The sequence below is a fragment of the Lissotriton helveticus genome, chromosome 5_1 (genome assembly GCF_964261635.1).
Source record: "Lissotriton helveticus chromosome 5_1, aLisHel1.1, whole genome shotgun sequence".
In the NCBI taxonomy this organism is placed as follows: Eukaryota; Metazoa; Chordata; class Amphibia; order Caudata; family Salamandridae; genus Lissotriton; species Lissotriton helveticus.
The window spans coordinates 1,637,583,690-1,637,611,003 of NC_136065.1; the positions used below are offsets into that span (position 1 = coordinate 1,637,583,690).

Below are 27,314 nucleotides of genomic sequence, written 5' to 3' on the forward strand. Positions count from 1 at the left end.
TTCTGACCAGTTCATCCATATCGCATTGCGATTGGACAATGGGTGTGGGTATCTGGCGGCAAAATTTTGGCATTTTGTGTTTTCGCGGGTGGCAAAGAGGTCTATTTGAGGTTGTCCCCACATTTGAAAGAACGGATGAAGAACTTGTGGATGAAGTTCCCACTCGTGTATCTGTTGTGTTTGTCGACTTAACAGATCTGCCATAGTGTTTTGTACTCCTGGGACGTGTTGGGCTAAAAGGAAGATCTTTAGTGGTACAGCCCATCTCCATATCTGCTGTGCTAACAAAGAGCTGCAGAGAGTGTGTGTCCCCCTTGTTTGTTTATGTAGTACATAGCTGTCATATTGTCTGCGGACTAGGACAGCTTTGCCGGACACTTGATTTTGAAATGCTTTTAGGGCGAGAAACACAGCTAGCAACTCCAAGTGGTTGATGTGGAGTAGCTTTTGTTGCAGGGTGAACCTGCCTTGCATGGTGTGATGCAGTAGATGAGCTCCCCAGCTGGAGAGTCATGCGTCCGCTGTCATGACTATTTGAGGAACTGGCTTTAGAAATGTCGCCTTTTGGAAAGGTTTTTGATGTTCCACCATTGCAGAGAATGAGGAGTCCGACCGTCTACCAACACTAGGTCTGTTAATTGACCTTGAGCCTGGTTGCATTGGCATGCTAGGCACTCTTGAAGAGGAAGCATTTGCAGTCTTGCGTGAGGTACTACAAATATGCAAGATGCCATCATTCCTATGAGCTGCATGAACACTCGAGCTGGAAGCGAGTCTTGCAGTTGGAATCTTGTCAGGAGAGTTTGTACACTTGTTATCCTGGCTGGAACGGGATAGGCTTGTGTTAGTTGGGTGTTTATTGTAGCGCCGAGATATTGTTGTATGTGTGAGGGTTGCAGATGTGACTTGGTGTGATTTATGGTGAATCCCAAGTCGTGAAGCAGTTGAATGGTAGCGCAAGTGTGTTGTACACACTGGCTGTATGAGCTGGCTTTTATGAGCCAGTCGTCTAGATACGGGAAGACATGAATATGTTGTCTTTTTAAGTGTGCCGCAACTATTGCTAGGCATTTGGTAAACACCCTTGGCGTTGTTTTGACTCCAAATGGGAGCACTTTGAACCGGTAGTGTTGCCAGTCTAGCACAAATCTGAGATATTTTCTGTGCGCTGTGTGAATGGGAATATGAAAGTAGGCGTCCTTGAGATCTAGAGTGACAAGGAAGTCGTTTTGTACCAGGAGTGGAAGGACTTGTTGGAGTGTGACCATATGAAAATGATCAGACTGTATGTAAATATTTAGAGGGCTGAGGTCTAGGATAGGTCTTAGGGATCCGTCCTTATTTGGTATTAGAAATTATAGGGAGTATACTCCCTTGTTTTTCTGATGCTCAGGCACTATTTCCATTGCGTTTTTCTGCAGGAGAGATATTACTTCCTGCCTTAGCAGTGTTAAATGTTCTTGTGACATTGGACGCTGCTTGGGTGGTATGTTTGGGGGGGGTGGATGTTAGTTCTAGACAGTAACCTGATTGAATTATTTGTAGCACCCACCTGTCTGATGTGATGTTTTCCCATGCTGGCAGGTATTGTTGAAGTCTTCCCCTCGCCAGGAGTGGAATGGGATGGGGGAAGGGGAGGAGAGTCATTGGGCAGGGGTAGAGGCAGAGCGGGAGTTGTTATTCTTACCTCTGCCTTTGTTATTGTTACCCCTTTAACCAAACCCTTTGGTAGCCCTTACTGTAGGTAGACTGTGTGGGGGCTTTATATGAGGTAGAAGGTGTGTCTGAGGAGTATCCCCTAGTGGCACCTCGATAGGATGAGCGTCGAAAGGAACGTCTGGGAACCTGCGACTGCAGGGCTCTCATAGATTTTGCGGTGTCTGTATCCTTTTTCATTTTCTCAAGGGATACATCCACGTTAGGTTGCTCATCACAGGGTTGATTTAAAATGGCACTTTGTACTTCAGGTTTGAATCCTGATATGCGTAGCCAGGCATGTCTACGCAATAAAACACTGGTGTTAACTGCCCTAAAGGCAGTGTCTGCTGCACCAAGTGCACACCTAATGGAGGTGTTTGTAATATTTTTCCCTTCCTGGATAAGCTCATTTGCTCTATCCTTGTACATGTCAGGGCGGTGTCTCATTAGTGACTCTAGTTCATCATAATGTGCCCGGTCGTATCTGGCCAACAGTGCTTGTGTATTGGCAATACGCCACGTTTGCTGCTTGAGACACGGTTCTTTTCCCTGATGCGTCAAGTAGCTTGGACTCCTTGTCTGGTGGGGGAGCTTCACCTGAAGTCTGTGAGTTTGCTCTCTTGCGTGCATTTAAAACTACAAGTGAGTCTAGTGGTACTGGACCCTTAATGTATGCTGGGTCTGAAGGGGCAGCCTTATATTTTTTGTCTATACGAGGGTTATGGACCCTAGTTCTGACCAGGGTCCTTGAAGACTTCAGAAGCGTGCCTAATTACTCCTTTAAGCATTGGTTGGGTGGATGAGGACCTTTGTGAATTTTAAAAGCGTCCATTAAAAAGTCTTCATCAACAGGGTCTTTAGGCATATCTACCCCATGATATTGAGCAGCTCTGTGAATTAATTGATTAAAACCCATGGGGTCTTCTGGTGGGGAAGGCCTTGAGGGGTATAGGTCATCCTGAGGGACATTAGGGACGTCTGGGGTGTTATAATCATCCCATGGGTCAGGTGAGCCTGTAGGAGTAGCTGGATCAGGTATGTTACCCCCCATATCATCAAAGCTATCATCCCTGTCGTCATTATCTGGTATAATAGAGGATGCTGGGGAATGTGGTGGTGGGGGAGGAGGTGGTGATAGGATAGGTGGAGGAGAAGGGGAAGGAAATCTCAAAGGAGAGGTAGCCATGTCCTTTTTAAGTCGAGTTATTTATAACTCGAAAACCTATTACTACTGAACCAAAGTCTCTTGAACCAGCCGGATTTTGTGCAATGCATGTTGTTCACTCATGCATGAAGCTTCCACAGTCGCGCGCTTGGCCTCGCACACCACCATCAAAGGCTTCTGCTCCCCCTCACTCCTTTTCCTCCCTCCCACTCGCTGGCCACGTCAAACGCAAGAGCTTTTGTAAAAGGGGCTTGCTTCCGACAGTGCATGAGGTGCGCGACCCGCTGGCATTTGTCTGGCATTTGTCTTTAAAGGCTTGAAAGCTTGAAGGCAATCTGCTTCCCCGCCCCCCTGGTGTTTCTGGCTTTTCGCACCTTCGTGTGGAATGTTGTTTACATCTTGCTCGAGCATTGGCTAGTAGGACTTCTGCGAACCACAGTCCGTCGGATTACACCACTCTGTCTCTTTCAAGGAATTCAAAGGCATTGTAATCACCGCCATCCTAATTTTTAACTAAGGGTTGCAGAGGATTACATGAGGCCATAGCAACCTCACATTAAACTAGCAAGATAAAAGTATAACTTTAAATGACATCTGATATTTTTCTAGCCTTTAAAACAGTATTACGTTTCTGTAATCGGGTTGGGCCCCGTGTTGGTCAGAAGTGTTTTTAGTTTGTAATTCTATCAATTAAAAGTTGTGAAGATCAATTTTTGACTAACATGTTTACAGAAACGAAGCATCGTGCATGAGTTCAAATCCTTAGACATTTAAATTTGAGACAGGGGCTTATTATATGTTTGACATCTTAATATACTTTTGCAAGAACTCTCACCGTAAGACATGCTCTGCAGTTACAGTGTCACGTGGAAACTCTTAAAATGCACATCTTGCCAACAACTTGCCCAGAGACCAATTCTGCACTTAAGTAGTTTAATGGTTATTATGCTTGGTAATATACAACCACAATTTCACTATTTCAAGCCTCAAGCCACTGTTTGTTCACTGAATTTCAAAATAAGCTTACAATCGGTGGCTACTTTAGGTCAACACTGACTTCATTTGTATCATACTCTAAGGCATGTATGCCTCCATCTGTAAACGTAAATTATCTCTACAGATCTATGCTTTTTATTCCAAAATTTTATATTTTCGGAATAAACTGCCTTTTGAGTAGGTAAGGAAACAAACAAACTGTTTCCCATTTAATTTGCAGCCAAGTACAGTGTAGCACAAAGTGATATAAGAAGTGGCACTGGATATTGCACCACCCCAGCATCACTCAGCGCCACCACAGCATCACTCAGCGCCACAACAGCATCACTCAGCGCCGCAACAGCATCACTCAGCGCCGCAACAGCATCACTCAGCGCCGCAACAGCATCACTCAGCGCCGCAACAGCATCATTATGGGCCTCCACAGCATCACTCAGGGCCTCCACAGCATCACTCAGGGCCTCCACAGCATCACTCAGGGCCTCCACAGCATCACTCAGGGCCTCCACAGCATCACTCAGGGCCTCCACAGCATCACTCAGGGCCTCCACAGCATCACGGCCTCCACAGCATCACGGAAAGAGGCACAAGCGAAACGGTCTCTGGCCTCGTGCTCCGGGGAGAGGCAAAGGTTACATACTTCATGAAGGTCGGTGTGGGGAAACTTCGACACACATTGAGGACACTTTTTAAATGGCATCCTTTCCATGAGCTGGAATCGAGGCCTAGATAGGCCCGAAGGCCGTCGAGGATTCCTAGTTAGGCCCGAAGGTCGTCGACGATTACCGGAATGGAAATCTTAGGTGTTGAAGAATAGCGCCGACTGGAAAGGGTTCGAAACTGAGTTTTAATCAGTTGGTGAGGATTACGCGCCAAAGGAAATCGGTTCCAACACGGAGCGCTGGAAACACATCCGAGCCCGGTGGCGGAAAAAAACAATCTGGGGATGGAGCCGATGCCCATGCGCAGTATCATCCAAAGGAGGAGGCACCTATCCTATGACTTCCAAAGACTTTTCTACAGCAAAACAAACTGCAAACATCTGGGCCCAACACTAGGCGGCCATCTATGCACAGTGTGTAATCTGCAGCTCATACGCCTCGAACATAGTATTTATTCTTAACTGGACCTAATTCTTTATGGTTCTAGAATCGGATATACTGGTTAGATTGCTGCTACTCTATTGCTGCTGCTAGATGCACTTTACTTAATGATTTGCTATTATTGATACATGAAGCACTATATTCCATAACATGCCATTAGATGAAACTGCTTTTTAATGTTCATATATTTGATGTTGAAATAGGAATATGAGGTGATTTTGGAAATTGTTATGTTCTTTATGATACATTTTTATTGAAGTATAGTTTAAAAGGCTGTTGGGTTTTGCTATGATTAACTTGGAATGTTTCAAGTGGACCTCACTAAAGATCCAAATGCTTAATAAATATATTGAAAGGAATTGACAAAAGCTCCTGTTCTAGATTCATAAATATCAGTGTTCTTAGGAATTCATCCTTTGTATTTAGGTGTCATGCAAGATGAACTACAGTAGGACCAATATCTCTGTTGGTGACCCACAACCACAGTGTTGATGGCTCAATAGAGATTGGGTAAGAACCCATGACCCCTACCTCACTGATGTGCTACATGTTGATCACACTGTCAGTTACAACATACTTTCTGAACGACAACTGCGAACGCCCTCAATTCAAACAAATTTATGTGAAGGTGTGATTCCTGACCATTTCGCACTTTTATGGATCTTCTTGAGAGCTCTCTGATCTAACTGGAAAGCATCAATAAGGTCAGTTAAGGCCATGAAAACCTAAATCACTGAGCCAGAAGAGCAAAAAAAGATTCACGCTACAAAACTCAATATTCACTAAATACAGGGAACACCTGGAATACCAATTTAAATGTACACATGCTACGATGAGACTAAGTAAGGAGGTAAGTACTATTCTGAAGTACCTACCATTCTGCATAGATTTTCCGGTGCTCAGGACATACCTACTCTCTACCCCAAGCTCCCAGCAACAGGTCGGCACAAATTCAAAGAAAGAATGTAGGGTGATCAGATGCAATGTAGGAGTCTCAAGCCCTCTTCCAGAAGAGGTGTGCCCTGGAATGCTTACACATATAGAAACTACATTATTCAACTACATCAACTCACTTGGTCTTGGACTTTCCTCTGGCCTTGGATGACAAAGATGATTTCGCCTTCTTGGTTTTCTCATCTTTGCTCTTCTCGCCTCGTCCAAGCCGGATACCAGAGGCCCTCTTCCTCCTCTTCTTCTCACCAAGGCTTCCTTCTTCATCATCAGCCAACACAGCAGGCAGCTCATCTTCATTCAGGACCCTTGGGATGTTCTGCTCACCCCGAGCCCGAGCACGTGCAATGGCCTCCGCTACAATTCGGTTTGCCTTTTCTTGCTTCTTCTGGTGCTCCAGCTTCCGCGTTTCCCCTGTTCCTCCCACTTTGCCAGACGGTGCAGGAGAGGAGAGAGATGCAACCTCACTGGCTGTAAGGACTTTCACCACAGAGAGGCCCGGAGTGCTGCCTTGTGAAGTTGTAGTCTACAAAGATAAAAAAAAAAGAATGTTTCAAAGTAGTGTAACCTAATGATTAAGTTACAGAAACTATTACACAGTATGCCATAGTATAACATTATTAAATTCAACTGTCTTTTCCAGAATAAATGCTGTCCCATCCTCAGCAGGAGTAAATGAGGAAACAGAAGGCACAAGTTATTCCTTAATTACAGATGCACAATAGAACTAATTGGACTGATTTCTTCTAGTTCAGAACGTATTATATCTGCACTCAAATTAAAGTAATCAAACAAAGTACATAACAGAACCTTAGACAAACATTATAATCTGTAAATAGGATTTCTAATTCCTTGCTTACATGTTTTTGCACAGTGGTACTTTGGTAGCACAATGCAGAATATACTGCAGGAAATTGGTTCACATAACTTGAAGGTAAAGTACGCTTTATCTAAAATTACCTAAGAGCTTTCATTGTTGAGCAAGAGCGATACTGCAGCCCAGTTTAACCAAGCCAGATTACTTCGCCTTCATGCAATACATTTTTTTTTTTTTTTTAAAACGCAGTCCATCGCAGACGCTCTCCATTCAAGGACATGAAGTCAGACTCACACACTATGACGCAAGAGCGGCCCAGTGCTATCCAAGAAGTTGCCAGAGACACTTCACCGACAGATTGATTTGTTTAAGTGCGGGGGACTCTTCTGCATTTCAGGTTGGGGGGGGGGGGGATGGGGTGGGAGGGCCGCAGAGGTCGACACGGTTGCTCGCTCCACCAAGTAAATTCACCACAGGCCTGCGATGTGGGGCATCAGGCTTGGGACTATGTTCATCTATTGGGGTGTTGGAGTTGGGGGTTAGGGAGGAGGGGGTGGGGTGGAGGTACGAGAGTATAGGCTAGGGAAGTGACTTGGTCTGTTGGGAAAGCGGGTTTTGGAGTGGGAAAGGGGGGGGTGTGGGTGGGGAGGGAGGGCTCCGGTGTTTCGCAATACAGAGGGGTGAGGGCAGGGCAGTGGGGGTTCTCGGCCCTCCTAAACATCAGCGTAATCGGATACGGATCCAACCATGGTTGATGATGTCCTGAAAAAACTCACCCTGAACGTGAAAGGGCTTAACAACGCCATAAAACGGAGGGCTGTCATATCTTTCCTAGAGAACTCGGGTGCCTCGATTTGCCTGCTGCAAGAAACACACCTGCTCTCCTGCGACTGGCACCGAATGCGCTCCAGGGCTTTCCCCCAGCAATACTACTCTTCTACTGCAGAGAAAAAGGTGGGGGTAGCTCTTCTCTTTGCTAGATAATTCAAGGGCCAGCTGGGTGACAAGGTTGCTGAAATCAAGGGCAGGCTCTTGGTGTAAAATGTTCAAGTGGGTGGCAGATCAGTGGTTATTGGGTCGATATATGCTCCCAACACCAAGCAAGAAGGTTTCCTTACTGGGGCCCTGGCTGATGTCCTTGCAGGTCAATTGAGATACACATTGGGGGGGAGGCGATATTAATCTGGTGATGGACCAGGTCAGAGATAGATCGGGCCACCGCTTTGGCGCCACAGGGGCAATCTCACTAGAGGGTAAGCAGTGGTTGACTTATAGAGGCTTTCTAGATCTTTGGCGGGAGGCGCATCCCAACTTCCCGGGGTACACTTTTTATTCTCATGTGCACCACACCTTGCTAGAATCACTTCCTGGGGACCCCCGACTGAGCTGCCTTAATAAGAGAAACCAACATTATCCCGGTCGCACTCTCCGACCACGACATGGTCACACTTCACTTGGCGATCCCTCGCACAAAATCACATAGAGGCAGGTGGCGCCTCCGGGAGGCCTTGTTACAGCGCAAAGGGGTCACACAGCATTTACATAAGAGTATTTTGGATTACTTGAGCCTTAATGAAAACGCATATGTTTCAGTGTCGGTGGTTTGGGGGGCGCTTAAGGCCATAGTGCGTGGAGACCTCCTGGCAATTGCTGCTGCAGAAGGTCAAGAACGCAAGGATAGAAGACAGGCTCTATCGGCGTAAGTGCTGGAACCAGAACAGGTACACAGCCGGACCTGTGCCCCTAGGATTTGGCGACAGCTCAAAGCAGCTAGGGCACAGCTTGCGAGCCTCGATCTCGATTGTGCATAACACGCAGCCTTACGCTTAAGACATACATAATATGTGGGAGGAGATAAGACGGGTCGCCTGTTAGCCAGTAAACATAGGACTCGGATCCAAAGATCTAAAATCTCCAATATACAGGGCCAAGGGGGGCAAACACTTAATGAAGACGAGCAGATAGACGCGTTCCGGGCATTTGCCTCGCTTTACGCCGCAGACCCAAATTAAGATCCTGAGGGAGGGGATGCTTACCTCAGCGAGGCAGCGGTTATGACACTTAACAGAGCTAGCACGCTTTCCCTGGTCGCCCCGATAATGACGGAAGAATTGGTATCTGCGATAGCACGCCTTAAGCCTCTGAAAGCACCAGGGCCAGACGGCTTCTCCGTCGGCTTTTATAAAGCCTTCTGCCCATTACTGGCGCCTGTTCTCACCAAGCTGATTAATTCCTTCCAGGGGCCGGTTTCCATTCCACCAGATATGCTCGCTGCGGTTATCATTGTCCTGCCCAAACCAGGCAAGGACACCTCACAGTGTGCCCCATACCGGCCCATTTCCTTGCTCAACCTGAATTTTAAAATCTTTACAGGAATTCAGGCGGCAAGGCTTGCACCATGCCTGCCAGGCATTATAGAGCCCGATCAATCGGGTTTCATTCCCAATCGGCAGTGCAGCTATAATACCAAGCGTCTACTACACGTTATAGATAAAGCCCACTTTAATGATTCGGACACGGCTCTCCTATCTGTTGACGCCGAGAAGGCGTTCGACAGGGGTGACTGGTGATACCTGGGCAAGACTCCGGCGCGCTTTGGCAGTGGGGAGTGATTCCGCGGATGGGTCGCCAGCTGCTACGACACCCCTCAAGCGACAATTCAGTTTAATGAGATTGGCTCGCAGCCCTTTGCATTCCAGCGGGGCACTGGGCAAGGGTGCCCGTTATCACCCCTATTCTTTGCACTATACATAGAACCATTGGCGCAAAAAATCCGAAATAACCCGGATATCACTGGTATCACGTTTGGAGCTGAGCCACACACCCTCAACCTTTATGCCGATTACATACTTGCAGCGGTTGATAACCCCACGAGCTCCGTGCCTGCTTTTCTCTCTGAAATGGAGGCCTTTGGTAAGGTCTCGGGGTTCAAAATGAATATAAGAAAATCCCCGATTCTTCCGCTGGGCCGTAACACCTGCAGATCCGCTAGTGGCCAGCGACTGTTTGAGGGACTCTCTTCCCGTATGTCTTTGCCGTACCTGGGGATTACCTTGACGCCCAGCACAGCACAAATGGTCGATCACAACTACACGACACTATTTGCTCAAATTCAGGGGGATCTTACGTGGTGGCGGCAGTTGCCATTACCCTGGTCGGGGCGATTAAAATGCCCCTGTTACCCAAGGTCCTCTACATGTTTCAAACCATTCCAGTGACTTCACCGATAGGGATGCTTCAGAAAATGCAGGACGCCATACGGCAGTTCGTTTGGGCGGGCAAGCGTCCGCGGCTTCGCAGAGACTTGCCTAGACGGGCTCCTGCGGAGGGCGGTCTGGGCATCCCTGACCTCTTTCGAAACTTCCAAGCGACGCAGCTTCACTACCTCCTGGAATGGAATCGTCCAGAGTCGGAAAAGAGGTGGCTTTACCAGGACCGAGCGATGGCTTAAATGTTGCCCTGGAAGGTCCCCTTCCTGAACCGTTCAGACAGACTGTCTTATCTTAAAAAGTCGCCTATTACTCGTTCGCTACTAAAGGTGTGAGATGCGGTAGCGGTCAACAGAGGCCTCACTATTTTCCCCTCACCTATTACGCCACAGTTTGACAATACGGCGTTTCCCCCGGGATGGAGCCTCGAGCGTTTGGCCCATGGAGAGCCTCGGAATGCAAGTCAGCTGGTCATCTGTTTGACTTGGACGGCTTTATCCAGCTTGATACCTTGAAGGAGATGTACACTCTGATAATGCCGCATCGGTTTCAATACTTCCAGATCCGCCATTGGCTAACACAGCGAGACATGCTGCCTCAGGTGAGCCGACGTCTCAACGTATGAGAAATGGCTCATGACGAAAAAGGCAGACAGGCATGTGATCACAGACCTATATAAAATGTTAAGCCCGCCCCTATCTATCTCGCGGTCTGCTGGCCAGAAGCGTTGGGAATCGGAGCTAAGAAGGACTCTTACAGATAAAGAGTGGCGTGATATTTATCATAGAGCCCACCACACCGCCAGGAATGTGGCAAGTAGGGACTTTACAGTTAAGATCGCATACTACGGGTACTTGACGCCGGCTAGGCTGCATCAAGGTAATCCGAAGCGCAGTTCCGCATGCTGGAGGGGATGCGGCAAAGTGGGGACGCTGACCCACTTGTTGTGGGAATGTGAGGAGGTGGCGGACTATTGGAAGGAAGTACTAGACGACATTGAAATACATTTTGAGACGGAGATCCCCGCTTCCCTGCCTAAACACTACAAGGCCTCCCAAACGCCTTGACATTTCCACTTAAAATCGAATAGGTGGCGACAGATGGGATTGGCGGTAGGGGCAGCGGCACATCATATTCTCTCGCTATAGGGCACCACAAGGATACCTACACACACTGGCTGGCTTCACAGGCTCTGGTATATACTGGGTATGGAGCGGATCCAGGCGACTCCAACTCAAGCCTCGGACTCCTTTACCACCTTGCATTGCTAGCTGGAGAATTCAATGAACTCGCGTGCCCGAATTACCTCAGGTTGCTGCGACTCACAGATGAGCCTGCCCCAAGTTAGAGCCCGCAAAAGCAAGATACCTGTTCACCTTCAAGAGGAAGGAAGCGACACACTGGGGGGGGGGGGGGGGAGTTGGGTATTAGGGGGGGGGGGGGTTGTTTGTTTATGGGGCATCTGGATGCACTGCTGACCGAGGGCTTTCCGCTACTTGCTTGCATGGACACACCGTATCACCCGGTAGCTAGCGCAGTTTTCTCATTGATGCAGGAGGGTGGTATAGAAATGGTTTGCAGTGTTGCCCTCGGGGACCATGTTTGTTATACTGTACTGTGCTTGATGCGCGGAAAATCAATCATACAAAATTTGAACAAAAAAACCGCATTGTCATTTTAGAGGACGAGCTGCTCATTCGTAGCTACAGGAACTGAAGAGGTTGTCTAGTCCAAATATCAAGCATCAGTGAGGCTAGGAACAGCACAATGGAGGAATGGATGAAGCCAGTTGACTTATGCTGTTCACCAAGTTTTGTTGGTTATCTTGCATTGACGATATTCTAGGTTTCTTGAACAAGGCAATGATCAGTGCAGTGAAAAAAATAAGTTTAAGTCTTCTAATCTGATTGCTTCGACTAAGTAGAACAAGCATTGTAAATGTAATAGGTCTCGCATTGACATTAGTTTTGAGTTATTGACATTGTAAATGACAATGTTTTGGTTTTGTAAAACATTAATAAAAACCATTGTTATTTACAATGGAAATATTTAAAAGTTGTGTAAAAGTAATGAATTACCTAAATGAAATGCATTATAAATGCCCGTTTATTTAGATTAAAAAAATTAAAATGCATTTTAAAGTGCAGTGTGTTCTCATAGAATAGCGGGGATTTTGGGGTTTGTAGGGGCATTGCTAGTGCAGAGATTAACTTCGGAAACAGACTTCGGAAAATCAAAAAGGGGAGTTGGGAATGCCGGTGTTAATTTTGTTTCAATGATCTTGGATGGACCAGCTGCCGTGTGAAGGAGGGGGAAAGGGGAGAGCGATCTGCAGAGCGGAGGGCTCAGATTTTTACATTATCAGCTACTGTACGTGAACGAAAAAAACAGAGCAGGAAATGCTGATTGGTCCGAGACTGAAAAGTACTGTTATGCAGTGCCATTAGTGGTCTCCCCCTATAACTGCTGCCATGTCCTAACCCTGCCTACTGGTCCAGCCAACTCAAAACCAACTTCTTGTTTTTGAAGGCGGCCGAACTGCTGCTGTGCGCCTGCAACACATGTGGCAGACAATTTGTAACTGACCGCTGTACTGCAAGGCTTCCGGTGCGGCCTTACTGGCGACAATGTCAGCGCCACGCAAAAATGTGCGCACCGTCAGCACCACACAACTTGAGCACTCTGAGGCAGTCAACTCACTCCACAAAATATGCCTGCAGCACCATGCGACCAGAGCACTGGCAGCACCATTCACAAGGTTTCCACACAAGGTACGTCGCAGAGAGCATCACCCAAAATTAACGTGTGCGACTACACAATCAGACAGTCACACCCTTCACAATCTGGGGGGTTGGGGAGGGGTTGAGAGGTGAACTAATGCAGTGTAAGGAGGTAAAGGAAGGTAGTATGTAGTATAGAGAGGAGAGATGTGGTGAGGGAGGGGTGGGAGAGGACGGTGGTATTGGGAGATCCATCTACGTCGACTTCCTTGGCCTAGACGTCGAATGTGACACCGGAGGGGATCTAGACCTCAACGTCGAACGTCGCCTCGACGCCGACGGAGGTGATGGTACCTGTCACGACGTCGGACGCCGACGGAGAGGTATGCTTCGACGCCGGTCGCTGACTAACCTGCGAAGGCGGAGCTTGACTCGACGTTGACAATCGCCTGGTTGACGCCGACTGGGATCTGCGCTTTGACGTCGATCGCCGGTGACTCTACGATGCCGGAGCATGTCTCGACGTTGAATGCCGCCTCAACGGCGATGACGGAGACTGGTCTCTCGACGTTGTGCGAGCCCGCCCCAACGGAGAACGTTGCCTCAACGCCCATCGCCACCTGGTTGACGACCGCGGAGTTATCGGCGTACCTGTGATCCTCGGCGACAACCGGTCTTCTCTCGGCGGCGAGCCCGCGGTCGATGGCCTTTCCGTCGCCGTTTTTGAAGTTGAAGGGATTCGAGGCGCCGAGCCCGACGCCAAAGGAGAGCACACTGGGATCTTACTTGAGAATGCTCTCTCCTTCAGTGGTGACCTGCCTCTGGAGGAAGATCTTCTCTCTGCCAGCCCATAGAGGCGAATCCTCTCTCTGTCCTGCAAAGTTCTTTTGGACAGGAGCTGGCAATGCTGGCAGGTGTGAGGATCATGATCGGAAGGCAAACATAACATGCAGACCGAGTGAGAGTGTTGTTGCCTTCTTTTTGGCACAGGAGGGGCAAGGATCAAAAAGGTAAGGCATTTCTGAGTGGAAAACAATGCACAAACCCTTCAAAAAAAATTGAAAAGTACTTCAACACTGAAAAAATGTCGAAGTAAAAAGGTTTCATCTCAAAAGTGAGAGTAATTTCTGACAAAAATCAGAAAGAAGTAGAGCTGTAGAGACCATGGTCCTGTCAGAAGGAGCCGGAAAGAACAACAGACCTACCTGTCACCCCTGAGGCATGATGGGAGCTAGGGGTCACGGTTGCCTTAAAAGCAACTTTGCCAGTTTATTGTTACTGTTTATGTGGGTTAGCTTTTCAGCTTTCTACACTGATGTTTCCTCTACAATGCAGCCTATGTGCTGACAATGTTTTCACTTTCCTTGCAGGATTACCTTTTCTGCTGAATAATAAAGCAGTTTTCAAAGGCTTGCTTTCTCCCTGCTTTATTGGAATCTATTTATGTGCAAAGACTTCTCTTGCAGCATTGTTCAGCATACCTAGGAAGGCTGCATTGTATGTTTTTATATATGTTTATATACATATATGTAGAGCTACATACATGGTTTTCACATATATGATGTGTTTCCGGGGTCCCGCGCATGGGCGGGAATATTCATATGCTTATGACTTTGATTAGGATCCCCTGGAAGAGAACCATCATTATCCAACTTAACTAGTCAAAAGGAATCGCTTCGCGGATAAAGGTCTTTCAGGTGTAGCACGACAGCTTCAATATGGTGAAGTGCCTATAAAATAATTCCTCTAGGATATAGATTAAGAGCATGTAGGTCCTAAACCTATAAATGAATCACAGGATTCCTCCAGCCCCCAGAGCACTTGAATTAGTGTTAGTGTGCTCCAGAGCATGGCAACCAGTTACTGTGTCCCAGTTCATGGCCAGTAGAATTACTAGTTGCAACACTATGTAAAGCCCATAAAGATAGATTCTTTTCATTTACCATCACTTACTCAGATGAGCTGTGCCGCCCCAAAAATGTGCTACATAGTTGTATGAGCCGTTTTAATGTAAAACAAGCATTTGCAATGCAATAGGTCTCGTATTTATGCGAGTTTGAGCTATTCACATTGCAAATAACAATGCCTTTTATATTTGTTTTCGTTTCAAAAACATAGATAAAAAAGCATTGTCATTTACAATGCCAATAGCTTTAACTCGTGTAACTGCGAGACCTATTGCATTGCAAATGCTTGTTACTTCAGGCTCTCATAAAACTGTTAAAATGAAAGCTCAATTGACACCTAGCGAGCCTAGAGGTGACATTCTTTTGCCATGCGCCACATAAATCAAAGCACTTGCAAACACTTAGCCCTCCTCCTCCACACATTTTTGTCAGTTTCAGATGCTTTCTTAAGATACCCTTTGACACATCTGTAATTCAAATCTGCTACCCTGGTTTTAGATTGTAAATAAAGCCTTCTGTAAACAAGCTATTACACATTGCACGCACAGTGGCTGGCTGCATAGCAGCATGCTTGTGCAGTCAAAGGAGCAGGCAGAAACAAGCAACCTGCAAATTGTTTAAAAGTGTAACGTAGCAAAATGGCTTTGAACTAGGGATGTGTTTTTGTCTAACTACTGATAAAGAATCATGAACGCACTGGCTGGTCATTAACTACCTGTATGCTCAAGAGCCGGATAAGAAGGGTAAAATGGAAGACTTCAGGTCCGTGGAAGTGAGTAGGTTAAATAACTTCTACTTGCCCAACTGACCCGGAAGCGAAGGTGGATAACACGAGGCAATAGTTGTTACCGTCCAGGGGCATTTGGGCTGTACCCGATCCCCAACACCTAGGCCCACTGGTCTCATTTGTATAACTATGGTTTTAATAATCTTAACATGTGGACAACGGAGGTGGTGTAGGCCCACTTTTCAAGCTTTTCAATAGGCTAAACTGATCTCCTCATCTATAAAGGGTGCTTATGAAAAGAATTGTCTATCAGTCGGAAAGGAAATATAGGCCACAGGTTACATTTTTCTTTGTAGTTATTGTTCAAAATGCAACGTGTGCCAGAGAGAAATGTAAGATATGCACCACGTGTAAGTAAGATGTGCTCTTCGGACTCCAGATCTCTGGGCACTAATGGAGCGTCTGTGCTGTCTGTCAATAATGTCATACCCGCTTCAACAATCATCCCCAAAAAGCATAGATTTATCATATGAGCTTTCCATTTTCTCGAGTCCAGATTCCATTTCATACACGTTCTCAGTAACAGAAGCACCACTGGAGGCAGTGCATTTCTGAGGGATTACTGTGCTTCTTGGGTGGTGCAGTCACTTGGCCTTCGGCCGTATGCGTCATAATGCACCGTGGGCACGCTGCGCACTAATCTCCCAGAAATGCGCGGCTCTGACACTCGCGCTCTCAGCTCGGACTGTGCGTGTATTGTACGTGCTGTGTGTGAACTCGAATGCCTACGCAGCAGGCCAGCGCTGTAATTACACTTACAGTCAGCGTTTCATGTTTGGTGCTTTTCTAGAACTAAAAATCGTTTATTTTGATGCACAATAAAAAGATAAACTAGACATAACCAGAGAGACAGGAGATTGGGAACGCGCGCGGCCGGCTCCGATCGCTTTCCTGAGCGTGCGCGTGCCAGTCTCCTGTCTCCTGGGAAGCAGACCCGGCAACTATAGTATCGCGCCTGCGCGATGCGCATATGGCTTCGCCATATGCATCGCAGGCGCGAGACCTAAAAACAAGGGCCGAAGACCTATCTCTGTCCCAGGGCCTGCCTTAAGCTAATCTCACACAAAGGGGGAGCTGTCTTCCCATTTACAAGCAGGCTCATAAACTAAGACACAAGTCTCACTGTCGAGAGTAAAAAACATAAGGCTCAGCCAATATATCTATAAGGTCTTGATTCAAAATCAGAAACACTAACAGAAACTTGGTTTCCATTTTAAACACCGGCTCAAGAGCAATAAGGTGAGTAGCAGTATACTATACTAGGTACATCCTGCCAAGTCACCTCCTAACTTAGCATTCATCTTTCAAAGATGAAATGGATTTTGGTCATGGAGGCAGTGCATGATAAATGTTATAAATTAGGGCTATGGTGGGATGGTTAGTTATATCAGATCATTTATGAGGTGTTTAGTGATTTCAGAAGTCATATGGGTAGTTAAAAAAGATATACTTCAAAATATAAAAGCTGAATTGCCTCTACATTCTGACATTTTATCTTCAGAGCAAATTTTATAACATTATCCACATAAGCCAACACATTCAAAACAACAACCTTGGACAGGATTTTTTTTTTCTGCAGTCAGTTTACTGCACATAAAACTATAAAGTTTCAAATACATGCTAAAGATGCCAAAATCAATTACTTTAACAAAAAATAACTTCTGCTACGGGACGTCATGGCATGGACAGCAAATGGCATGGCAATGCTAGCAACCCAAAAGTAAGAGGTCCTTAAAAGTCCCAAAACAGTAAGAACATGGCCACGTAGAAATAAGTTTCATTCAAACAGTAGCAATTTACTTGATCTTAACACAAGAAAGATTTCGCATTGCAGAAATAAAGATAAAGAATGCATTACTGCATGATTTCTGGCCTCTATTCTTTCTTACAAAGTGCTGGGCTACACCATGGTCCCGGAAAGAATTCTTATAGCATGTAAGAAATGCACACAATAAGACACAAAGGCAGAAGAGTAGTCACCCCACCTGAGGATGCAGGACAACTTTGAGGGGCACAGCTTGCCGCGGACCCTGCTGGCCAGCAGGAGCGAGCATCACGGTCTGCGAAGAGCCCTGCTGCACAAGTTGGAACTTCTGTGGCTGCTGAGAAGAGTTCTGTGGTTGCTGCATCTGAAGCTGGATGGTCACCACCTTAGTAGGCTGACCCTGGGCATTCTTGGTCTGAGTCAGTGCAGCCAGCTGATTGCTCTGCAGCAGGATCTTGCCGGGCATGCCACCTAGCATCACTTGCCGTGGGCCTCCCTGCCCACCATGGGGAGGCTGTTGCAGTACCAGGGTTATCCTCTTAGGCTCACCCTGTAAAGACAACGAATTACAATATGAGAAAAAGAAATTAAACTAAGTTATAAAATCCAAGAAAATCAAGTGAACAAGGTCAGCAGAAAGAAATACTGTAAGCCTAAGGTGGGCACCCTATTAAACCCTTATTCACTTAAAAAGTTCTTCACAGTATGTCTTTCACGCGTTACAAGTTTATTTATTCTTTTATTTTATTTTAAACGTTTTATAGAACGCTGACCTGACCGGAGGGTATGTGAACACACTTTACACCAGTTACAGAACGAAACAGAGCAAAACATAATGCAATAAAGCGGGAAATTCCGAATAAGAATATTAATAATGTCAAAGATGAAGAGTTCCATTTCGTGGTCTTATTGACCCAGCATCGGAGAGGAGTGAGGTGTCTACTTCAGCACTCAGACGGCTCCTATCGGTTCACTAGGGATCGATCGAGGAATAGGATTTTGAACTAACTATTGAATTTAGCGAAGGAGGGAATAGTTCTGATATGGGGGGAATAGAGTTCCAGATTTTGGGCGCATTTCCGGCGAAGGACCTGGCCGCGATTTTTTCTTTTCATGGTTTCAACGGGATGAGTAGTAGGGTGTTAGAGCTTCTGAGGTTCCTGGTCTGACCTGCTCTTTTGAGTTTGGCAGACAGATATTCGGGTTTGCCGGTGTGTAGGGCTTTGAGTGCGAGGCAGGCTGTTCTGAAGTTCGCCTGCATTTCTACCGGTAGCCACTTGAGTTCTTTAAGTGCAGGTGAGATGTGATCAAATTTCTTTATTCCGGTAACCATTCTGGCAGCCGCGTTGAGTGGTTTTCAGAGGAGCAAGATGTGCGTTAGCTATTCCCGAGAGGACTGCATTTCCATAGTCTAATCTTGACAGCACTAAGGATTGGGTGGCTCGTTTGAGATCTTTGGGCAGAATGAAAGGTTTCATTTTGTTCAGTAGCTTCAGGTTGAGGAAGATGCTCTTAGCCGACTTCTTAATGTGTTTGGCCATGTCCAGTTTTGGGTCTAGCATGATGCCTAATGATTTAATAGTCAGCAAGCGTGAGGTTCCCATTGAGCGCATCAACAGCTTTTAACCAATCGACCATTTGTGTGTTCTCTTCTTTGTTCGATATGAGTAGTAGTTTGGGTTTGTCCGGATTCAGTTTTAAGTGGTTACTTGACGGCCAAAGTTAAATTTCCTTCAGTATGTCCTGGAGTCTTTTAATGTCTTTAACAGAGGAGATTTCCAAGTAAATTTGAGTATCATCAGCATATATGTGGAAGGGAATGTTAGCTTTTTTGAGTAGGGGGGTGAGGGGTTCCATGTAAATGTTGAAGAGTTGAGGAAAGAGCACTGACCCTTGGGGAACTCTCCTATTGTCTGGGTGAAGATCGGACTCAAAGCTTTTGATTTTGGTTCTCTGGGAGCGATCGTGTAGGAATGAGGAGAACCATTTGAGCACCACCTCGTCTAGTGCGGCCCTTTCTTCGAGAGCCTTGATGAGAAGTTTGTGATCTACTGTGTCGAATGCTGCAGATAGGTTTGGGAGAATGAGGAGGCAACATCTGTCTTAGTCAAGTAATTTGTGGATATCATCGATGATGTTGAGGATCAGTTCTGCAGCCTTTCCTAAATCCCGACTGATGGGAGTCAAGGAGATTGATACTGTCCAAGTGTTGAGCTAATTGTTGGAGCACACACCTTTCTAGGATTTTGGAAAGAAGAGAAAGGTTGAAGACGGGTCGTAAGTTATTCAAATCGTTTATTTCCAGGCCAGTTTTTTTCAGCATTGGGGTAACTTGTCCCACTTTAAGGCAGTCTGGAACGATTCTGCTTTTATGTGAGCGGTTTATAATCTTGCACCAGAGTGGGTCTAAGGAGAGTTTCTGCTTTTTGGTCAGTTGCGCGGGCAGAGGGTCTAAGACGTGAGATGAAGGCTTGGTGGTGGAGATCAGTTTGACTATCTCCTCATCTGGGATGGGATGGAAGAGTGACCAGGGTTTAGTGTGGGGTAAGGGAGCGCTACCAAACACCCCAGATGGGCTGCTATCGGAAAGGGGGCGCTATTGATTTCCAGTGAGCGCTCGATCTTGGAAATCTTGTCATTGAAGAAGTTGGCGAAGTTGTCGCAAAGTTCTTAGGCTGCCTGCCCTAGGGACGTAGCGGGTTTGGAGGTTTGTTGTCTGGTGATATTAAAGAGCGCCTTGGGTCTGTTTTTTGCGCTATCCAGTGCGGAGCCGAAAAACCTGGATTTTTTGTTATTGATGTGACTGTTGTACTTCTTCCGGACTGTTCGGAGTTGATCGTGGTGGATGGTAGGATTGTTCCTCCAGCGTCTTACTGTGGCTCTTAATTGTCTCCTTTCCTCGCTCAGCTTTTTTTTATTTCAGGGGTGCTAGTTGATCAAGCAAGACTACCATATTCGAGTTATAGAGCGAGGGGAGATCGGTTGTGGAGAGGTGGTCACTGCCGCTGGGAAGGAGCAAATTTAGCCTTTTTTTCATGATGCCAAGGGGAATCTGGGAGAGATTTCTGGACCATTTGGGTGGGTCTTGTACAGGTGGCAGGGATAGCACTCTTTGGTTGATGTGGGATAAGATCATATGGTGATCCGACCAGTCCACTGGTAGAATGTTGTTGATCGTAATTGCATCTCGATGAGTAATGATGGCATCCAAGGTTGCTCCTTTTTTGTGAGTTTCCTCTGAACAGTGTTGGGATGGATTATTGTCACAGAGAAGATTGTTTAGAGTTTGAATTAGCGTGTTGTTGGCTTAGTTCCAGCGTAGATTAAGGTCACCAAGGATTAGGTTGTTAGCGTCTCCGAGTGCGCAATGGGCAATCAGGTCGCATAAATGTTTCCCAAAAACGAGGGCCTTACCTGGTGGGCGATAGAGAAGGTGACAGAGTAATGGACTATTATCCTTAGTCTTGATGTGGACAGTAAGGAGCTATACTAGCTCAAAGGAGCTATACTAGCAGGTGTCTATTTCAATGATGTCGTCCTTGTGGAGGATAGCTACACCTCCACCTCGTTGATCTTTTCTATCTTTGTTGATGATGGTAAAACCTGTGGGCACAAGCATATCCAAGCATGGTAGGGAGATCTCATTTAGCCACGTCTCCGTGATGAACGCAATGTCTAAGTCCTGAGAGAGGTTGGCTTCTGCTAAATCCGTTGCATGCTTGGGGGCTGATCTGCAGTTAATGAGCACGCAGTTAGTGGAGAGCCCTTTTTTGCTGAGATACTTTCCAGATGGGGCCATATGTATGGTGGCGAGGGAGGGTGGAAGTCTTGTGGTTTTAGTGGGGGGGGGGGGGGGGTTGTCTCTTCTGAAGCCCGTGATCACTTTAATTTTGGATATAGGGGAGGCTGTGGGAGGAGAGTCGTATGTGGAGGCTAGATCCGCTGCTTCTTCTGCGGACATTGCTGCTTTGGTTCTAGCAGGTCTTTGTGTCAGGATCTCATCATCCTTACTTAGGAGGCTCTGTCCCCCGGACGCGGGGCCTTTGATTCTTATGTGACTGACGGGATCTCTGCGTCAATTGTAGTGGGTCTCTGTAGCCGGGTCATGTGGAAGGATGAGGACCTGATAGGATGTTTTAGAAGGTTGAAGTTGGTCGGTGAGGAAGCCCTGGGTCGGGGTTTTTGGTTCTTGTCAAGGTTGGTTAGGATTTCGTTAAGGCTCAGGAATATTATTTCTGACTTTCTAATAGGGCCAGACGGTGCGCCATGATTTCCGGGGCTGGAGGCATGCAGTCTTGGGTAGGGCCAGCTATTGGGGTTGGGGGCAGGACCGTGTTGTGAAGTCTATTGCTATTTGTGGCGGCCATGCTGCCTCGGTTTGCGACCCTCAGTAGGGGGTGGAAAGGGACGAGTCGTGAGTTCTTCCTCATGGTTTCTGCGGGAGCGGACTGGAGGTCAGTTGACTGTGCCCGCGGGACGGGGTTGTGATTTTGTCGATGGTCAATCGGGGGGGGGGGGGGGGGGGGGGATGTTCCTCGGATAGTTGGAGGTCGCGATTCGTGGGGATGGGGGAGTGGTTGGAGACTCGAGAGGGGAGCCTGAAGGTTCTCACTAGGGGAGTGGGAATTGATGTTTGCTTCACCTGATGGGGCAGGTTAACCAGGGAAAGAAGTTGAGGCGGGGAAGGCCGGAGCGAGTGTAAGTGGGTGGAACGAGGGGCAAGGAAGGAAGAGTCGAAGACTTCTAGTTTCTCATTGTTAGCCTGTATCAAAACTGTGACCTTTAAATAAATTGTCACACGTGTTCCCGTTCCTAGTCGACTGGTTAGGGGGAGAGGTCGTCAGTTTACAGCTATGTGTGGTAGTCGTTATTTGGAGATGTGAAGTTGAATTCTTAATGTAGTGTTCCAGTTATTAGGTTTATCCGTGTAGAAGATGAGATGCATCTTTATCTGTCCTTTGGAGGTGCAGCGGTATGTGTCCGCCAATAGTGTTTCTGGATGCTGTCTGATCAGTCTATGTTTGAAGTTTCTTTTCCCTTATGGGGAGAGGTTAGGGAGGAAGCTAATTGCGAAGGAGTTCACACCGTGCGGTTTCAAGTGGATCGGCATGGTGTGGTTGATGGAAATTGGAGTGCCCAGTGACATGGTTGCATTTCTTTGAAGAGAGGGCTGTTCTTCTGATAAGGAGGGGGAGATCTACCTTGATCAGGGAATGTCGCCTGGGGGAAGCTAGAAACGACGTGCAGTTGACAAGCGTGTGGGGGCCCTCACTAATATGGGAGCCGTGAGACAAGGTTGGGAGAAAAGCCACTGGGTAATGGAGTAAATAGGTGTCTGTGGGTTCTAGTTGTCCTGATCTGAGGTGGAAGGAATGCAGCCCTCACTGATATGGGAGCCATGAGACTAGATTGGGAGAGTAGCCGCTAGATTGGGAGAGTAATCATACATGTTTGCCTAGTATCCACTTAATGGTATAGCATGTTTTGCCAAGTAGCATACTGAATATCCAAGCCTTTTCTACACAATGAACATGGGCAGATTGGTTTCTTTCAGATTTAAAAACCTTTCCTGATCGTCTTATTGGCAAAAAACATCTTGACTTCCACATACTTATGAATCTATTGCAATAATCCTTGTGCCCAAGTTCTTCATGTGAGATGGTTGATGGGTAAGGAGAGTAGTCACAGAAGCAAATGTTCCATTGCTCATTTGGCACATCATGTAACACTTTGTGATCCGTAATGGTGTAAACATTCTTACCTCTAAACTACAATTTTAAGAACTTGAATGTGTGGACAGCCAAGTACGAACAAAGACGGATTCTTGAGCAAATAGAATTAGAATACCTTAGGTATCAAAGACTTATATACTACCAAAATACCCCACCAGTAAAGGTGACAATAGTACCCAGGGGACCTACCATTAATAAAATGGCATTATGATCTAGGCATGAGAGAGTGACAGTGACAGTATCAGAATGCTAATGTGCAATTAGAAAGAATTAATCAAGGAAAACATAGCAACCTCTCATACCGTTAACTAGAGGAAAATAATGTGGGGTGTGGATTGAGCTTACAACAAGGTAGACACATCAAAGAACAGTTTGTTCACTCTCCTCTATGCGATGTCCTGCAGGCCAGGGAGGAGAGCAGGAGACTGGGTACCTTCACTGACCACACATCTGCAGACTAGAGGAGATCATAGCATTGGCAGCCCAGCTTAATGCCGGGGCCCAAGATGTAGGCCACCTGTGGGTATAGGGATATAAAAGGGGTGAGAGGTGGAGGTTTCGGTCCTCCTTAACTAGCCAGAATAAAACTTGCCCAGTAAGTAGCAAAATGGGGTGGGGATCATCACTCCCCCCCCAGGCAGAGGTAGTGCAACCGCAGAAGAGTGGAGTGGCCCAGATGAAGCTAGGCGCTCAGGCTGACGTGGAGCCCCTAAGCTCCAACTCCATCTTATGTAGGATTCGACTCCATCTAGAAAAATGGAAGTGGCAGGCTTCTCAGTCTTAGATAGTGGAAGTCCCCATTTTTCCTGATTTTTGCAGAATCATTGTCCTGTCTGCCATTCGACGCAGGTGTTGTCTAATCTTAGAACTATGAAAGCGTCAAGCAATTTGATCAATGACATAGATATAACACTTGATGGGTTTACGAGGATGCAGAAGGTCGCTCTAGCCGCATTCATATTTATATTGTTGGCTTGTCAGAAGCCCTGAAGACCCCAGCCCCACAAAACATAGAAACCAGGTTTCCCGACTTTGCGCTGTTCTAGAGTCGGTCTCCTTTCTTTACAGTGAAAATGGAACAATGGGTCACTACATTTGCCCCCTTCAGGTGTTCCACCTAGAGACATGGTGACAAACGTCCTGAATTATCAGGACAGGGAAAGTGTCCTGCAAGCTGCTAGTAAGGCTAGTCACTAGGATATGGAAGTGTGCAGAGAGATTGTCTTCCTAGACTGTTTGCTGGCAGTGCACTATTGGCAAGCCTCTTTCATTGTTTTCAAGGGACAGTTGAGACCTCTGCCAGAAATATGCCCAACTGAACCCAGCCAAACTAAAAATAAGAGGAACTTAATCCTCTTACTTCTTTATAGAGCCAGAGTAGACCTGGGACTGGGCAGAGCAATTTGTTCAACCCCACTCCCAACAACATCAAAATGAGAAGAGAACTTTGTCCACTCGATGACCATGGTGAAGGCATGAAACACACCCAAGCCATCACAAGCCGAAGAACATTGGCTCGCAGCAACAGTTTTGCTTGCAGCCATCGTAAGGAACCACAGACTCAATATAGTCTCCTACGATGACAGCACCCAGCTGATCCTCTCCCTCCTCATCAATAAGCATACAATCGCCAGAAAAAACTTCCACAACGGGATGAAGGCCATTGCCACATGGATGACACACACCTGCCCCAGGATCAATTCAGACAAGACCGAAGATCTCATCCTGGTGCCCAGCACTCTCACTTGGGAAGACTCCGGGTGGCCTGCCGCTTTAGGATCTCCAACGCCCCCACAACCAAAATGAATAGTTTTACTTGTCGTTGTAGTTTTGCAGATTGAAGAATTGTCTGGATTCACAAGCTGTGCATTATTAAGCCGTCTAGTGGTTGAGTCCAGAATTGTTGTATTTGTTCTTTTTTTGGGTGGGTGTCAACATACCACCATTTGGTGTCTTTTTGTGACTTACATGTGCGTCTTCCGGAAGCTCCCACCTTTGGTTGCCATCTTCGAATTCTCTTATTTTTTTATTCTCATCCTTCCTTGGTGGGGGAGGGTGGGTTCACTAGTGAATCCAGAAAATTCTTCCAGCTGCAAAGCTACACAAACAGGTAAGAAACTATTCCTTTTGCCGCATTAATCTTTTCTGGATTCACATGCTGTGCATAGACCTTGTAGAGGTTGGTTAGTCTTGTGGTGGCTGGGTGGAAGAGGAGCGTTGGTTTGTGAATAGATGTTATAAGACCTTTTCTCCAACTTGCGCTTCTTTATTCAGTTGAATGTTCACACAGTAAGGTCTTGTGAACGTGTGCACTGAAGAGAATGTTGCAGCCATGGAAATGTCTTGAATTGGAGTATTTGTTAGAAAAGCGACAGTAGCTCCTTCCTTTCTTTTTGCGTGAGCCCATGGAGCACTTTGTAAAGTATGTCCCACTTGCTTGTGGCATAACTGAATGGCTTGAGCGATCCATCTTGCAATGGTGTTTTGGATACAGGTCTTCCAAAAAAGCTATTAGTAAAAGATACAAAGAATTACGTTGTCTTTCTGTATTCTTTGGTTCTTTCAATGAAATATATGACCGCTCTTCTAACGTCAAGCGAGTGCAAAGCTTACTCTGCTTGGTTTTTGAAAGAACCTTGGTATTTGTATAGTGTGGTTTATGTGGAATTTTGATACCACCTTTGGCATAAAATGTGGATATGTACTCATAAAAATCTTGTCATTATGTATTTGGAAATAGGGTTCCTCTAGTGTTAGTGCCTGTAATACACCAACTCTCCGTAGAGATGTTATTGCCACTACAAAGGCCGTCTTTAGTGTCACCATTTGTGGTGTTGCTTTGTGCAGTGTTACGAATGGTGTTTTAATCATTTGTGCAATAACTAAATTTAGGTTCCATGTGGGTGCTGGCACCATTTTTGGAGGTGCAATTGTTTTTGCTCCTTCTAGGAACCTTTTGAACACATGATAAGTGAATATACATTTCCCAGTTTCACCTCTTGTATACACTACAATTGCTGCCAAGTGTACTTTGAATGATGTGTAGCTTAGTTTACTCTGTAGTAAATGTGTCAAGTACTTTAGAACGGTTATCTCTCTTATGATCTTTTTTTAAAGATGTTCTTTAAGGCACCACAGTGTATACCTTTTCCATTTTGCTGTGTAACATCCTTTTTTGTTGGTTTTCTAGCTTCTCTCAGAACAGCCATTGTGCTTTCTGGCAGTTTGCGACGCCCAAGTTCCAAGTCCTCAGGAGAGTCCGTTTTTTGTGACTCGTCTAGTCTTTGAGGTCAACGGTTCTCTTACCTCCTTCGAAGTCTTCTTCTTGACCTCTACGACTCGGACATACTTGTTGATCTCTACTGCTCCGACGTGTCCGTCCTTGTCACCTTATGGCCCTTCTGCGACGTTGTCCTCCTTTTCGCTGGAGACCCAGGTCTCGAAGCGATGGTGGTGGGACTTGGCCTTGCATGTTATAGTTAGCTCTTCCCCGTCTGTCTCTCACTCTCGATGTCTTTGGGGTGAAGGCGGAGCACGGGTTGCAGTTGTCACTTTGGTGATCCAGCAAAGGTTGCAGACCCGATGCTGATCTTTTTGAGCGTACTTATGACAATTCTTGCAGAACTTAAACGGAACACCGGAAACAGGGAGCCCCCTGCATGCGCATTCACAGTTTGTCATCAAAAATTTGATGTTTTCACCATTCGACAGACTCCGGCTGTTTGGATTGAAGTCCGGAAAGTCTAAAACTTATACCGTTGTCCTGCAGAAGTTTTTCCTTTTGTGTTGCAAATGTTTTCCCAGGAGCTCCTTCCGTATTGATCCAGACCTAACGGTGGAAAAAAGAATCTGAAGATGGCGACAAAGATGGGGAGTCAGCATCACAAGAGGACACCAAATGGTGGTATGTCAACGCCCACCAAAAAAAAGAAAGAAAACACCAAGCAATTCCGGACCCAACCACTAGATGGCGGAATAATGCACTTCATGTGAATCCAGAAAAGATTCATGCTACAAAGACTATGCATCATACTGGACTCCTCGACCACTATGAACCGCCAGATCAACGCCATGTTCTCATCATGCTTCCATACTCTTCACCTACTTCGGAAGACCTTCAGATGGATCCCCACTGAGATCAGAAAGATAGTTGCCCACGCACTCATCAGCAGAAAGACAGCTGCCTGAAGCTCAACTTGGACAAGGCAGAAGTCCTCATCCTGGGAACCTCCGCTTGGAACGACTCCTGGTCGCCCACTGCTCTAGGTAGTCCTCCTACCCCCACAAACCACACACAAAACCTCGACATCGTACTGGACTCCTTGCTCACAATGGACTGCCAGATAAACACAGTCTCCTCTGCCTGAGTTTACACACTCCGCCTGCTTCGAACGACCTTCAGATGGATCTCCCCCGAATCCAGTCACCCATGCAATCATTAGCAGAAGACTACTACGGCAACAC

General features: G+C 46.4%; 1 protein-coding gene across 1 annotated transcript in view; it reads right to left on the bottom strand.

Moving 5' to 3' along the window:
- LOC144755671 (chromodomain-helicase-DNA-binding protein 8-like) overlaps positions 1-27,314 on the bottom strand; it is a 1,307,007-nt gene that overhangs the window by 1,238,931 nt on the left and 40,762 nt on the right. The window contains 2 exon segments of the mRNA XM_078644841.1: positions 6,036-6,439; positions 17,339-17,668. Coding sequence (XP_078500967.1) covers positions 6,036-6,439; positions 17,339-17,668 — 734 coding nt within the window.